Source organism: Anas platyrhynchos, chromosome 15, assembly GCF_047663525.1.
Source record: "Anas platyrhynchos isolate ZD024472 breed Pekin duck chromosome 15, IASCAAS_PekinDuck_T2T, whole genome shotgun sequence".
Lineage (NCBI taxonomy): Eukaryota > Metazoa > Chordata > Aves > Anseriformes > Anatidae > Anas > Anas platyrhynchos.
Window position 1 is genome coordinate 12233979 of NC_092601.1, and position 15901 is coordinate 12249879.

The 15901-nt window shown below is 37.0% G+C and overlaps 2 protein-coding genes across 7 annotated transcripts in view; both read left to right on the plus strand.

Annotated features, from left to right (window-relative positions):
- The window catches only part of MOSMO (modulator of smoothened), a 34263-nt gene extending 25348 nt beyond the window's left edge, over window positions 1-8915 (plus strand). For 2 of the 3 annotated variants that reach the window (XR_011803695.1, XR_011803694.1), the window contains 2 exons: window positions 711-759; window positions 5091-5321. Coding sequence is in view for 1 of the 3 variants with exons in the window: in XM_027469565.3 (XP_027325366.1) it covers window positions 5091-5275 (185 nt within the window). In the remaining 2 variants the exon portion in view is untranslated. Of the gene's footprint in view, window positions 1-710; window positions 760-5090 lie in introns of all 3 variants that reach the window. The other variant, XM_027469565.3, reaches the window with a different exon arrangement.
- Window positions 8916-8975: 60 nt separating this feature from the next.
- LOC101798315 (putative short-chain dehydrogenase/reductase family 42E member 2) overlaps window positions 8976-15901 on the plus strand; it is a 59403-nt gene continuing 52477 nt past the window's right edge. For 2 of the 4 annotated variants that reach the window (XM_072024125.1, XM_072024126.1), the window contains exons 1-9: window positions 8986-9149; window positions 9940-10022; window positions 10260-10347; window positions 11185-11309; window positions 11384-11458; window positions 12850-12904; window positions 13651-13749; window positions 14785-14891; window positions 15176-15301. In XM_072024125.1, coding sequence (XP_071880226.1) covers window positions 9958-10022; window positions 10260-10347; window positions 11185-11309; window positions 11384-11458; window positions 12850-12904; window positions 13651-13749; window positions 14785-14891; window positions 15176-15301 — 740 coding nt within the window. In that variant the 5' untranslated portion in view covers window positions 8986-9149; window positions 9940-9957. Of the gene's footprint in view, window positions 9150-9939; window positions 10023-10259; window positions 10348-11184; window positions 11310-11383; window positions 11459-12849; window positions 12905-13650; window positions 13750-14784; window positions 14892-15175; window positions 15302-15901 lie in introns of all 4 variants that reach the window. The other 2 variants (XM_072024121.1, XM_072024122.1) reach the window with 2 other exon arrangements.

Sequence of the window (15901 nt, forward strand, 5' to 3'; positions counted from 1 at the left end):
GTATGCTTTCCTGTATACACTTTTAAAGGGATGCACCTGAGAGTATTTGCTAGCACAGCATTTGCATCCTTCCTCAGCCATTGGTGACTTTACTATGTAGAAACTTGTCTTTCAGGCTTCTCTGCAAACTGTCTTCGCATACAGAAGAGAGATTTCAGTCTTCCAAATCATGCTGCACACTTGACAAAAGTCTTCCAAAGGCAAATGCAAAAGTTTTCCTATGCTTCCTGTAGAGAAGATTCTTTCAAAAATCATAGTATTTCTACTGATGTGATAGGTATTGTCACCCTGGGCGTAGACGCTATCAAAACTATTGTTGTTCTGAGTCCCATTAGCTGTAGTGCTGAATTCACACAATGTAATGAAGAGTAGATTCCTTCTTGGTGTTCATTTCTGTACTGCCCAGGTTTCTGTGTGCTTCTTCAATAAAAGCAGAGTTGCAGACTCTCAGCTGTGCCTCATCTGTTGATGGCAACCAAAGATCTGTCAGCTATTCATTGCATGGTATTGTTTACCTTTTGCTCAAGTGTGAGCTAACTGTTACCATCCCAGCTTCTGTGCTGCTTCATCACTAATTTTGCCCTGTGACAGGGAGGCATAAGTTGGTAGCAGGCAAGAAACCTGGCTTTGGTATTGTTCTGTGTATCTCTGAAACTACTTCTTTCTTGCTAGTCCTACTTCAAATTAATCTAAATCCCTTTCCTTTACAGGTCATTATGCCATCTTCTGTTTTAGAAGATAGGATGTGGCGAACCTATGGTAAATCTTTAAAGCTGTAATTTTTTGGTCCTTGGGACAGATACTGCTAAGATCTGTAAGATCTATAATTAGGAACTATATCCAGAGCTTATCCTCTGTGGAGGCCACGTATGTGGTATTCTGTATATTATAACAATCTTGGATGTTGCAGGAATTCGTAGAATAGCCGACAAGGTCTGTTTACATCTTAAACAAATTCAGGTCTCTACCATCTGCTACAGTTAGAAAAGGAACTAGTTTTGTTAGCACCACTGAAGAGTAGGTGCTTCTCTGAGGTATCTCAAGGGAAGAGATGCTGAATAGAAAAATCATAATTCTACCTTTTCTTTTTTTTTCTAGCAGTTACCAGAGAGTCTGTTACTCATTTGTATGAGGATTTAAATGCTCATGAGTGTAACGGACTTGATTTTTGGAACTCAAGTAGAAACACAGTAGGACAATCACATTCTTAACTAATATTATCTGTCTTGCAAATACTTGTTCCTGGTGTTTGAGTGAATAAAGGGCTTCTTGGGTTACAAAGGATTTGCACCAGCTTCTGCTTTCTATGTTACACATCTCCAAATAGACAAGCAGGTAGTACCATACTCCCCTAAAGACTAGACCATATCCTTTTTCTTCTTTCAATACATTTTGTTTTGGATTCTTTGAAGTTACTGTCACTGGATGCTGAAAACAATTTCAAGCTTAAGAATTAAAGGATCTAGACTTTTTTTTGACAGACAACGTTCAGAAGCAGACTAGAAATTGTGTTCTGTTACCTAAATATTTTTGTTAATACCAACTGTAATGATTGTGTCTGTCTGCAAACTTTCCCTGAAATCGTAAGTACGTATTCCTGAGGAAGAATTTCTTTATGGGTTGCTGGAGATTTTGCTGGAAATTCACTGAGCTGATACAACCAGATGTGGAAAGCTATGTTTTGTGTCACAGCTCTAGCCAGCAATTCTCATTCTAGAACAATATACGCTAAGTTAACTCAGTGCTTTCTTTGTTGGATTGTCTTTTTTAATTAAGTAATCATGCATCTTAATATGTCAATTTTTTGAGATGATACCTTAGACTTCCTTATCTGACAAATTTTGAAATCTGTTTTTCAGTGGATTAAAAATTCTTAGACCATGCTAAGGAAAATTGCTTGGAAACCCTCACAGCAGAACATGTGTGCTGTTATTTGGAAGAAAAAAGACTGCTGGTTACTTCTGTAACAAACATTTGAAGTGTGTATGTGCATTAGCATTCTTCACAGTATGCATTTGCAGAATTTATTTTTTCTCCTCTTGCAAACTGAGGGAGGGTTGAGGTACCTGCCTATTCTGTCCTCCCACAAGAACATGAGATACTGGGCAAATTTTTGGCTTGGCAGTACAATGCCAGTAACAGGTCTCAGACCTAGGAGTGAGTGCTTGTGGGTGCAGGTATGTACAATGCACCTCAAAGAAAAATTGGTCAGTAGGGGAGAAAATAAAGATACATTCTTCAGCCTTATCCATGAGGCCAGCAGAACTTTTCCAGCTATGTAGTACTTGAAAGCAATAAAGGAGGTTTAATCCTGAAAGTGGAGGTGGTTGTGTCAGAGTCATAAAGCTATTTCCTATAAGCGCATTTTTGTTAAAAATGCAATAGAAGTTTGGTAAATAACTGGAATGCTCCTCAGGGACAAACTGGATGTAATAGAAAACATGCTGAGTTATGATAATGTGACTCATCCTCAGAGTATTGTTGAAACTGTTACTAATTACGTGTTGCATTAATAAGTATGCATTATCGACCACTGTTTTCTGGACCACTTACATACAGAGCTCTTCTGTGCTTACACAGATCTGCTCAAGAAACATATACCCGATCTTTCTCTCGTCAGATGGACCATTTACTGGTTGATACAATTAAAAAAGAGGAAACAATCTTTTAAGGATTTGATTATGTGGACCAATAAAATAGATAAATACTTTTAGGTTAATGTTTAAAGTGTGTGATGTTTAATGTCTGGTTTCTGTGTTTTGTTTTGTTTTTTTAACAGATGGTCTAACGTGGTAGCACTGAGCAACAATTCAGTAACTGCAGTTGCCAGATTTGTTTGTGCTTTTTCTTCCATAATCTGCTGGTGTGGTTATATTGAAATCAAGTCACATGCTCCCTCTAGTGGAATGTGTATATACATATTACTTAGTTTATTTTTATTTACTAAAATACTTACTGGGGAATAAATAAGTAAGCGGAGAGGCTGAGTCTTGTGTTAGCAGCATTCAACTCAAGGTATTGTGTAAGCAGCTTCATGTTTAGGAATGCAAGGATCAGCCGAAGGTCTGATGTGCATCATGTGATGAAACAGTCCTTTTTTTGTTAATGTCCATAATTCTTTATGGACATTTCTTGAATTCAGGTTCTTCATGCCCATAACTAGTCTCTTCTACAGAGCATGAGTTTTTTTCCTCAAAGCTGAGACTTGTGCTATGCAAATTGCAAGAATTAAGCATTAAGACCTGACGTACGTAAAGACATAAGCTGTTGATCCTTGAATAAACATGGAGTTGATAAAGTTTTTAGTATGGGCATGAAACATTGTAAAGCTGGAAGGACTGGAGCACATGTATTTAGGCAGGAAGAAGAGTAATGAAGTTGTTTGACAAACTATTAAGGCTGCTCTAGGCCATCATCTCTTCATTTGGAAAGAATAGAGACTGTCCTGGCAAGGACAGATGAGCTGCTGAATTTAAGGTACCTTTTGGAAACAAAAAGATGTGGAGCAATGCTGACTTGCATAGGAGCCAGTAATTAAGGTGATGGCTATTACTAGAGTGTTGCTTTTTTTTTTTTTTTGTTCCCAAGTAGGGAACAGCACCCCTAGAGTTTCATCTCTTAGTGGTAGAGAAGAGCGTACTGACAAGGACAGCACCTATGTTTCTTATTAACAAATAAAAAGCATCAGTGTGTGTTAAGTGAGAGGAAACTCAATGAACTAGTATGTAGTGTGCATTGTTGAGAACTGAGAGATGTTTGTGTCAGCTGTACATCATATGGAATGGTGGGATGAGTATGTGTATGGTTGGTGGGACATGTCCCTCAGATATAATTTAGATTTGCTTGAATGAGTATTGTGAGTAGAACGTGGTACCCCAATAAATATTTGAAATAACATTGAAATACATATACATGAAATAACAGTAAGGCACTAAATGTTGACTTAAGTTGTAGAAAAAATCTGTTGTGCTAATACTGATTTAAAGAAAAACATTAACTAATGCTATATTCATGAATATGCAGTCAAACCAACTTAAAAGCTAATCCTTTTTCTTGTGAAGAATCTCTTCTCTCTTAGAGAAGTCATTCCCTTCATTGAGACTGTACAACCCTGCATTTTGTATGTTCAAATTATATAAGATTATTTATCCAGATGTATCTTATAGGAACACTGGAGTTCTCATCTGGGAAAGATTACAACGCTGGATATCCTTTACTGGATTTGATCAGAGTACTAAAGTTTGCTGTGAGAAATGAGGGTCCTTTAATATCTGAAGGCCTGTGAAATCCATAGTGTAATTTTAATGAATGGCTTTCATAGGGGTTCTATTTTTTGTATATCTACACAGAGACGGTTGTAAACATGAAAGGTACTTAAGTTCAACTATTAAAGTGAAAAAAGAAGTGTCATTGCTTGGTTCTCTAAGTTCATGGAGTATGAACTCGAAGTTTCTTGCTAAGAAGCTTAGATTAGATTAAATTGAATCAGAAAACTTTCTTTAAACTCCACTGGAAAATCTTAAGGATAATATGAATGTTTTCTTAAGAAATAAATGTAGGAAACTGCTGTATTTTAATCTAAAAGAAACCATAATGACAATGTTTTCTATTTTTAACAAAGCTTGGATAGAAAAAGAACTTGGAAGAATGGGAGACAGCAACTACAGTTGGAAAAAGACAAGTGATAAAAAAAAAATGAGTTTCTTCAATGTTGAATATTAGTTTATCTTGACTTTGGGGGAGGAAATTTCTAAATTAATTAGGAGTAATGTACTCTATGATTAGACTCATGGATAGTGGTAGAAGTACACACATTAAATGTATTTATGTAAAGAGTTCATGATCCATTGAGCAAGGCTGAAATTACTGTTAAAAAGGGATCTTTTAGTCTGTCTTAGAAATAGATGAGGGATCTTTTAAATGCAAGGTAGAGCCTACTCAGTCATTTCAAGCTAGTTATGTATGGGAATATCTCAGATCTTGGGCTTGGTCAGAATACATGGCTTGCTTTCCTATACTGCTCTATGGATTTGTAAATATTTTGACTCCTCTGACCCATAGCAGTGACTTTTTTTTTCTTTTATTTGCAGTGATTCTATTCTGTATGGCAGCCCTAATATTTCCAATTGGATTTTACATCAACGAAGTTGGAGGTCAACCATACAAGTTACCCAATAATACAGTGGTTGGGTCTTCGTATGTACTGTTTGTTTTATCTATTTTCTTTACAATAGTTGGACTTCTATTTGCTGGCAAAGTTTGTTTACCTGGCTGACGAATGTCTGGACTGCGGGACTTTATTTTGGAAAAGAGACACAGAACTGCATTCTCAGGAGGATGCCTAGATATGACTATCAAACACTTACTGAAAAAGGAATGCTTTGACTTATTCTCACTATGCACTTTGGATTGAAAAAAGGAGAGCCTTTCCCATAACCAAATACAGACAACGTTGACTAATCTCCTGAGCATATTTAATGCAGTCAGGTCTGCACTGTGATAGGAACTAGTGAAGAATGCTTTACACTGAGAAGCGTAATGCCCCGTCTTACTGTACTGTTCCCATTTTTAACGTCTAACAATTTGGAAGTCAAAGTATTTATGAACTTTGTTGTAGACCAGAGGGTTGCAGAGGAATTCAAGTGAGGCTGGCCTCACTGATTAGGAGATTAGTATTTTACATCCTTCTAATGCGCAAAGCCTTTGGCACCAGTATGGATCGATCTTGCATTGCTGCACCAAGAAGCCAATAGATCACTTGTTCTCCAAAAGATACATAACAGCAAGAAGACGTATATCCCCTCCTCTCCCATAAGCTCTAGAAAAACACTACGGAACACTTCAGAGGGGGATTTCTTCCTTATATTTATATAAATATATATATATAAATATATATATATTTTGCTGATGCAGTATACAGTGTGTGTGTGTATGTGTGGGTGTGTATATACATATATATATGTATATATACACAAATGGTTCCTGGAAAAGAACTCAGAACGCTTTGCTAGCAAAACACTGTGGTGTGCAAAACTAGAACTCAATAGAAAAAAAGCCATTTCTCTGAAGGCCACATAGCTGAGAGTCTTCAGTTTACCTCATTCTTTGTAGCAGCCCTTGATTTTAACAGTTTTTGTAATAGGTACAAACGATCCCATGCCTTTCTAGGTGCAATTTTAAGTTAAGCTAAAATTCTTTTTATGGTAATTTATTTGTATATGAGGGTAGAAGGTGAGATCATGTCATACCTTAAAGTTAAAATCCTAATTTGGGGAAACTGACACTATTTAAATTATTAGCAACTGTTGCATAGAAGGTCTCTTTTTCTACAACATTGTTATTATTGATATTCATATGAGTTCAAGCACTGCAGTTTACAGCAGAGATAAACATTTCTCTAGCGCATGTAAAATGCAGTGTTTAAAGTAATGCAAATGCTATTTCACTGCAAAGATGGATGAGCTTATTAATTCACCTTCACTAAAAAAGCAGTATAATTGTTTAAATAGTATATGCCTTGTTCACTGAAATTATAAATGTGGATTGAAGGACCATCCAAATTTGAAGTATTATTCATGAAAAGCAGTTTTACTTTCCACTACAGCTCCATAGGTATTGTCATAATTTACTACTCAATCTAAACTTGCAGAAATTAAAATTTTTCTTAGTGCAGGGAGCTTTCCTGGGCCACTATCTACATTCATTTTCCAGTTAACTCATGGTTTATCTGAGGTCCATTATGAAAGCAATCAAAAAATTGTATGTCTCAAGTTCTGTTTTATGGAGCTTATTTGAGCTACATTACTAGGCACTGTTAAAAAAAATGTTAGTGAAATAATCAGAAGCTTCCAAAATAATCACTTATCTTCAGACACTTAAGGTGATAAGACAGTTTGCACAATTATTTGAAACTCGGTGCCATTCAAATCCTACGGGGTTCTGGTCCTCTAACTTCTCCCTGACTCTGCTGTATTAAACAGTTCATAGTTCACGTTTTGGTGGTTTTGAACAAATTTGCTACTTTAACGGTCTATACATGATTATTTTTTTTTCCAGTTAGTTCACTCACAAAGAAAAGGAAGTGTTCATAGAATGCTAATTTTTTTCTCAACTAATCTGTAAGTACAGCCAGGCACTTACTTAGAGCTGATGCTTTAAAGATAATTTGGTTCCTTAAGCCTTCATCTGCATAGATATTCTAATTCCCTCTAGCAGTGTTGTGGAAGACAGATAAAATGCCAGGTTAAGATACTGGATGTGTATAAATTTTCAGTGTTATTGGTGGTGTAGCAAAAGCTGAAGTATTGACTAAAACGTAGGAATTCTGATGCAGAAAAGCTCTTCTGTTTTCAGGAATGTCACTCCTATAAATAGTTCTAGGAGATTTTTTAACTAGAACATGAGTGAAGGGGTCAGGTTTCTCAACCGCTAAGATTCTTCCTTCTTACCTATTTTGGATATAGTAACATCATGTATACAGTTGATTTAGGCTTTGATTAAATGGATCCTCATGCAATAAAAAACATGAACACTTATCCTGGAGCATAGCCAGTCTGTGGCTGGCTGGCTGGAAATTTTTCTGATCTGCCAATGCTATTGCTTTGAATTATTAAATAGTGGAGATTTAACTAACTGGCTGTTTGATTAAATATTTGAGCATTTCATGTCCATAAATAGATACAGCCATCTGCATTGTAAAAATAAATAAATTATAATAAAAAACCTTCCCTCAGTAAATGAAGAGACAGCTGTCAACAGTTGCTTCTAATGAAGTCACTAAGTACTATGTAGTACAGTATTAATTTATAGCAGAAAATCATATCTTGTAAGCTGTATATAAAACACTGTCTTATGGTGCAATCATTTGTCAAACTTTTGTCTGTTACTTTTGTTTGAAAGATGTGTGCATTCTTTTTCATACCTAAGAGCATCACTGTAAAATCTGCTGAATACTATTTATAGGTTTTATTTGCACAAGGTTTAATTTTAAATTACAAGAAGTTCGTATTGAACATGCCTAAACATCTGTAGACTTTTTCAGTTCATGAAAAGCAAATGTTTCCATATGACTCTTCTCCAAAGGTAATCCCATATTTATGTTGAGTGTTTACATAAACTTTTCTAATTCTGTCAGCCATTATATTTAACTTCTTGAAGGACAGCTTATTTCATGCATCACTAGACTAGTCTTACACTTCAAAATTCTCTAAAACATTTCATGTCCCATCACACTGTGCACACTTTGTCACTTATTTGCCTAACAACATGTGAAATCAGAAGCTTAAAATACCTTCAGAAGGGAAACTAGTTAATTTGTCTGGATAAATGTTATGGTTGAGCTCAGCTGAAAGCCTTTGGAAGCTGGAAGCCATTCCTCTCAGAGGAGGGTGGGATGCTCGAGTACGTGAGTCTAACCATTTAATATTCTGCACTCAGTTGTTACCTTGCTGGCAAGTGCTACCTGCATTACTGGAGCTGCTGGCAGGGTGCAGCATCACCTGAGCCTGAGCCCCTGGCTGCTGTCACTGTGGTCAGATGAGGGCCCTTCTGTAACACCTGTGTTTAGAGCTGTTATTTAACCACTCCAGAACACACCTGTAGAGTACTGTGTGCCCCAACAAATGAAGGGGGGGAAAATGAAAGCTGTCCTTTAAAAGCTTTGTGAAGGATGACAATAATGAAGGAAAGAGTGTCTGCCAGCCACTTGTCCTGCTCGAGGCCTGGCTGTCTGAGTCCTCCGTCCACCCCGCACCACCCTTACCGAGGATTGTTTTCTAATCGGTTAGAACACTTATTTTTTTTCCAATTAATGATCTCTGAACAAATGTTAATACAAACTGTATAAAATGAACATAATTTTCTTCACTTGTATTTTTGTTATTGAGCAAGTTTATCAAAATAAATTGTCTACTAAAGCCATCGGCCCTGGCTGCCCTGACTGGAACGGGCGCCTCGCGCGCGGGTGCCTTCCCCTCACACGCGGGCGCTTCCCGCCCATCGCCGCCCTCTGGCGGCCGGCAGCGGCCCCGCCAGGCCCGCCCCGTCTCCACAGGCAACGCCGTAACGCGGAGCTGCCGCCGGGGCCGGGGGGCGGCTGCTCCCGGCTGCTACACGCCGTCGGCACCTGAGCCTCACGGAGAAACGGGCGGGTGAGGGCCGGGAGGCGCCTCGGAGTGCCGCTGCTGTGGGGGCGCGGGGGGTTCTTGGCTGCGGCGTGGAGGGGATGCGGGCTGTCCGGGGGTGCGGAGGAGGGATAAGGGGCTGGGGAGCCTTCCCCGTGAGGGGAGGGGAGGCGCTGGAGGGAACGGGCAGGTGAGGGCGCTGAGGGGGTCTTTCTCCCGCCTGTGGTGAGAGGTGCTGGGGAGGGGGCTCTCTGGAACCTAATGGGACAGGGCGAGCTGGAAGAGCCCGGTGAAGTGAAGGAACGGCGATAGGACTCAACAGGTCAGACTGATGGTTGGACTTGGTGATCATGTGAAGACCTCTTCCAGCCTAGATGGTGGTTCTGTAACCGTCCTGTGCCGGTTTTGTCAACCTAACCCCCCCCCCCCCCCCCCAACTCACCTCTGTGCCTCACGGCCTGCTCCTTGCCCCTTGTCCCTGCAGCTCACGCTCACCCGCAGAGCCCTGGCTTTTGCTTTTGGTAATTTTTTTCTGCTTGAGCTCTGTCGCTTATCTCCCAGCAGCTGTGCATTTATATAATTAGCTTCATAAAGCCCCTGAACAAATAACTATTCCATAGTAATTTCTAAATGCATTTTCTATAGATGGATAATTGTAATTCCTCTTTGCAACTGCTTTTTAATTTTCTGTTGTCCTACATGCAATGTAATTATCATATAAAAGTTGATGTCAATTTTAGTGCTTTTGTGAATAGTATATTTTAAGCAGTTTGCTGTAATACTGTCACTTGTCACTTTTTTTTTTTTTTTTTTGAAGGCTAAGTCTGTTCATATAATGGATACACATGTCAGGAAAATGGCACAATTGCTGGACAATGATCAGTTTTTGGAAAAAGTCGGGTAAGGGTACTGTTACAAAATTCTAATGGGACTTCATAAGTATATATAAAGTAAATAACTGTAGCTTGTATAAACTATGCAATATGTCCCTCCAAAACACTTATCAGATATCAAATGGAGTGTGTAAACAAATGGCAAAATATAAAAACACTTCCCACATTAAAAACTTTAAACCATGCGACAGTACAGGAATATTATTGGCAATTAAGTCATCCCATAAAATTCATTGTCTTGTAGTGTGACCACAAAATCCAGTGTACAGAGTGATCATCCACCATGGCAAGATTTTACTCTGTCTGATCTAGGACCGGATAACGGATTGCTGGTAATGCATATTAACGAGACACAAGATCTCCTGGTAGGCAAGTTTTCATGCTAAATTGAGCAACTAGAGAAGTAACACACACACTGTAAATACAGAGTGTGGAATAAATAAGCTGACATACAACTGATAAGTCTCCTTAAATATATTGGCATATATATACAGATAATGTGATAGATAAAATCACAAAAGTCATGAATCCGCATCAAGTTTTTCTGCAGAGATAAATCAGTAAGTGAACAGGTCAGGCAAAATTATAAAAGTAAATTGGAAATTGCTGCTGTGTTTCTCTTTAGAAAAATGGAAGACAGTATATACCCCTTCAGAATCTGTGAGGCAAATGTTGGATATGCTTAATTTTTCTCCCTTTCTTGTTAATCACAGGGATATATTCTTTTATTTCTTTTACTGAACTATTTGTCGTCTTCCTTCTTACCTCCTCCAAACTAAGCTCTTTCCTTTAGCTCTCTATCTGGAGTATTCTGAAACCTTTTTTTACTTTGTATCTCAAATTCAAGATAGTGTACTAACTGTGTTATATTGGACTATGTTGATTCAGTCATGCTGATAATACTGAGCTTTCCAGCACTATTTTTCTTAGTGTACATTTCATACAAATACAATAGTAGGTCTATCACAATTGCAGAGTATTTTTTTCTATCCCCTGTCCTAAAATTTACTGGTTGTTGAATGTAGCTACGTAGCAGTACCTAAAATTACATTGTTTTTGAATATGTACAGCCTCACAGCAGACATCCTTGGGACTTAGATGTTAGTTGCATTTGAACAGCACGTTTCATTTTTTATACTGCATTTATTTTTTTCTTAATTGATCTATAGAAAGTAGAAATGAAGAAAATACAGTCAGAAAAGGTACAAACCACAGAAGAATGGCTAAGAAACTACAGTTTAGAATCCTTGAAATTAACATTAGAACATCTGATGAAAGAAGGCAATGTTATTTCGTAAGTATAATGTTGCCCTTTAATTAGTCCTGATTTGTGTGTGTCTCTGATGCTAATTATGCATAGTGTTCCAGGGATTCAAGAAACGGTGTTGAAGAGGTAGAGTTTACAGAGGAGACTGTTACCGATTTTGAGTCCAGACTTTCTGAGTAAGTTTTGATCTTGTTGATAATTTTGATACTAACTGATACCATATCCCTGTCCTTCTTTAGGTGTTTACAGATGCTTTCTTCAATCCTAATTTGTTATCTCTGTGAATTAAATCAATATTAAATCCTTTCTGTTGAGATTCAAGGCAGGCGATGATTACGTGTCAGTATAGCTGAGGTTTTTTATTTGAGAGGGGGAAGATGCCTATCAACCAAGTTTTGAAATGAAGCAGTAAGCTGATTTTTGTAAGGCAGATAATGAATTGTGTTTTTTGCAGGTAATACTAATATATGTGAGTTGTGTTTATTGCAACTTACAGAAGTTTCAAATCATGTGTCCAGTTACAAAAGGCAGTATTGCTCGGTTTTCTGTTCAAGGAATGGAATGTTGAAAGTAGTTTGAATTGGAACCAGGGGGGAAAAAGCCTGTATAGCAGATATATAGAAAACTGTTAACTACCAAATGAATTTTAAGTGTATAAAATGAAGAAAACTTAAACTGAGGAAGACATTTAATGAATAGGTTCAATAACCTGTACAGTAATAATTTTTGTGGTCTTCACAATATTTGTTAGACTGTTCCTAGAAGTGCCATTACTTCAGCATACCTCACTATGTCAGTCACGAAGATCCAGAATCTTAGAAGGTTCCTTTTTAGTACTCTGCCATCTAAACAAAGTCTCAGCTAATCTGGTTAAAAAAAGTAGCTTTCATGTTTCAAGGCAAAGATTTTTTCCTACTTTGAAGTGCTGATTAAAACCTTTTATTCTCCAAGTTGTAAAAACAAAGCACTGGGTGTTAAAAATAAGTTGGTTAACATAAAGCAATGTTTGGGGACAGCAAGTATTTTGTTTTACCTCAGTTTATACCTATTTTAAAATTAAATGGTTGAAAGTTGTGCTGCAACTAGTCCAGAACTTCAGTGAATGTGCTGCCTTCCAATCACAAAGTTGTATTTCATGAGTGTCTTAAACCATTTAAACAATTGTGTAGTTTACATTAAATATATATCCTGGCAATAAGCTATGTGTGATGAACTAGCTCAGTTTTGCCTGAACTTTTTTTTCTTCATGCATACACATGGTGAACATGCCTCTCCTTCCTCTCAGTAGAAAAATAAATAAATAAATAAATAATAAAACTGATAAGAAAACATGTCAGTGATCCATTTTTTCAGCCAGCTAGTTAGTCAATTAAACACTTTAAGGGGAAGAGGTATTTAAATGGTTAGCCCTGCAACCACTATTTATATAAATGCTGAAAACGGTATTTTTAAAACGTGATTTTGCATCTGCAAGAAAAAGACATGATAAAGACAAATTGTGCAATATTACATTGATACAGAATGCAAAAAAATGTCTTGGCTAAAGCTGTGCTATGCCTTTTGTCAGGGTGATTGAACTTTATCAGCAGCGAATTCAGTGGCTGTTGAAGGACAGCAGAAAGGTAACTTTAACTTTGCAGGATATTTTTAGAAGGGAACTCTTTATAGTATTAAAGAATAAATTAACCTTTGAATGCTGGTAAAAAGTGGCCTCCAGAAAGGTTATGTATTTTCATTATTTACTGGTTCACGTTATATGCAGCGCTCCTTATCTTGACAATTTATTACTTTTGGTGATCTTTCATTGGTATGTGAGTTTTTTGCTTTCTAGATTTGATCTTTTTTTTAGCAATCTTAATCAGGGCCTCTCAGTGCCACTTAAACAGTAGCAGACAAAGGGGAGCTTAACTTCTGACTGGAACGCAGCTGTCTTTCAGTCAAGCGGGCCCTCTGTTGCTGGTTAATCACTTACTGTGCCTAGCAGTGCTAATGGTCAAAAATGGGTAAAGACATAACTCCCTCTCAGAGAGGACAGGGAAATGAGCAGCATCCCAAAATTCAGCTTCCACAACATGGCTTGATTTAACCTGACCAAGAAGCTATACACGAAGTCGTGATTTTATAGTCCCAAATGATGAATACGTTGTCTTGGAAGGGAGGCAATGTGACTCAATGATAAGGATAAACTGTGAGGCAGTAGTACTCTCCTGTTTTCTTGTCTTTGTCACTGTCTCATTTTTGTGCTAGAGAGCCTAAACTGAAAGTAAATATGTAGTATTTGAATTTACCATGGCGTTGTACAGAACAAACAGAAACATTTTTGAACTTTAGGTAAGCTTAATGTTTACAGTGACTTTTCTTGTTGAAGGTGTTTGGCCTTGTAAAAGGTACCAAAGTTGGACTTGTGGTTGATGTGTCTGATATGAACTACAAACCTCGACTACTGGATTTTCAGAAAGACCTTTTGGTAAGTAATAGCAAAGCAGACTTTGGATATAGTAACATAATAATCAAGCCTCGGAATAACTACAGGTAAAGAACTAAGGGGAGGAAAAATCTGCTTGAATTCATAGAGTACAATACAGTGGAACTTTTCTGTAGTAAGAAGTATTTTTTAAATGTCTTTGGAATTACAGGTTTTGTTACTGGAGTTTGTTTGGATCTAGACATTGCCTACTGTAATAATATCAATTTTTATAAGTTTCTCAGTGCTTGTACCAGCATTCTCTAACATTCTAAACTTGACTAACAGAAACAACTTCAGAGTGAGAACCAAGATGTACACAAAGCTATGTATATTAAATGTAGGTTTTTTATGCCTGTATGTTTTGTCGAAACAAGATGCACATCACAATTTTGGTCAAAAATTTGGTGAGTTAATTGCTTCCCAAAGTCCCCAAACAAACTTATCCTTTATTGTGCCTTTTTCTTTTATAAATGTTTTACAGTAAGGAATGTATCATGTAGCTGTTTTACTCTAATTTTGAAACTTTGTCTGTAGAACTTCATTTACTGCAATCAGAAATTATTTAAAATTGATTTGTATTTTCTGCATTTTTCACTTGTGCATTTTAAATAAAGCTGCTTTAAGAAAACTCAAATTTGTTGGCTTAGCCCTAATGCCTGATCTGTTGTTTAGCCCTATCCATGAATATATTATATTCAACATTTTCTGTAATTTATTGGTGGGTGAGCATGCCCCTTCTAGATCAGTATGTTCTATTTTATATGGACATCAACTGAAGAGAAAAAAATACCAGTAGAACAAGTATTCCCTGCCTTCATTAACAAATTGGCTAGTTTATCAAAAGTTTGCAGGTTTTGTTTGAGTACTCCTTAGGAAATACTTTAATCTGTATGACTTCCTTTAGAAGCTTTTCTCTGTGGGAGCTGAAAACATTGCTGCAACTACTCTTAGTAAATTTCTGTTTTTATTCTTTTACATAATAACTACTAGTAGCAGCATGGATAGTAAAGTATTAATAAACTTTGTATTCATTAGTGTTTAATAGATGAACAGCTGTGTTATAAGAAGCAATTGTATTGCCTCTCATTTGGTACAGAAATTTCACCTCTGTGGGAGAGTCCAAAAACCATCAATGTTCATGTGTAAGTAATTTACTTTCTCTATAAAATAAAGGTGTTTCAGACAATGTCTTTGTGTAATTAAAGCAATCTCCTGGAGATAATAATTAACAGGCATCATCTTGTGCCTGTTGTGATTCGTAAGAGGGAAAAAAAATGAATTTTAAGTGCAGTTGGTGATTTCACACTGATTGTTCATATATAAAATATCTTAGCAGCCCCTCTGGTTTATAGTAATCTTTATGGTCCATTTTATTCAGTATCTGCAGATAGAGTGTGCATATTCTTTTTTTTTTTCTCTCCTATAGGCTACATGAAGCAAGACAGTGGGTACAGCAGCTGGCCCCTGGTGGAGGCTGCAATTTACTGAAAGCCTTAAAACATGTCTTTACAATGAAAAAGCTGAATTCTCTGGTTATTATTGTAGGAAGCTGGTAAGTCCATTATTTGTTCTAACAACCAGTTTTAACAGAATCGGTACAAGAATATGAACTTGATACAAAAATAAATAGAAAATTTAAGTTTCAAGTCTTACATCTTTTAAGTTGGTACCACTGAATTTCTTTAATAATTCTTCCCACTTTTGCTATTTATAAATCTGATCTCTTCTACTATAAAGTTACTGTTTTCATTTGCAGATCAGCTAATGCAGTAATCTTCCGAGAGTCTGTTAGCTCTAGTGTTACATCAATAAAAATTCTTCAGTGGATCTCACTGAAAGGGTCCACATTTCTGGGAAGATTAGATGAGTAGCTAGATTTTGCTGTAAATTAGCATTAAACTTTGGAAGGTAGTCTTCACTCTGTGGTCTTAGTGGAGAACTTGAAATGTGTGGTTGATTACAAGAAACCAGTCAACAAGCCCTGCTGAGATTAGATAAATTATGGACTGGATTCTTCAGTTCTACTGTTGTAATTTGAAAACTTGCCGTACTGGAACCATGATACAAGAAAAAGGCTGCAGTAAGGGCTCTGGGATTTTTACTGTACTCTGTATTTATATATTGTATTTATTTTAAAAGTGCAAAAAAGGGA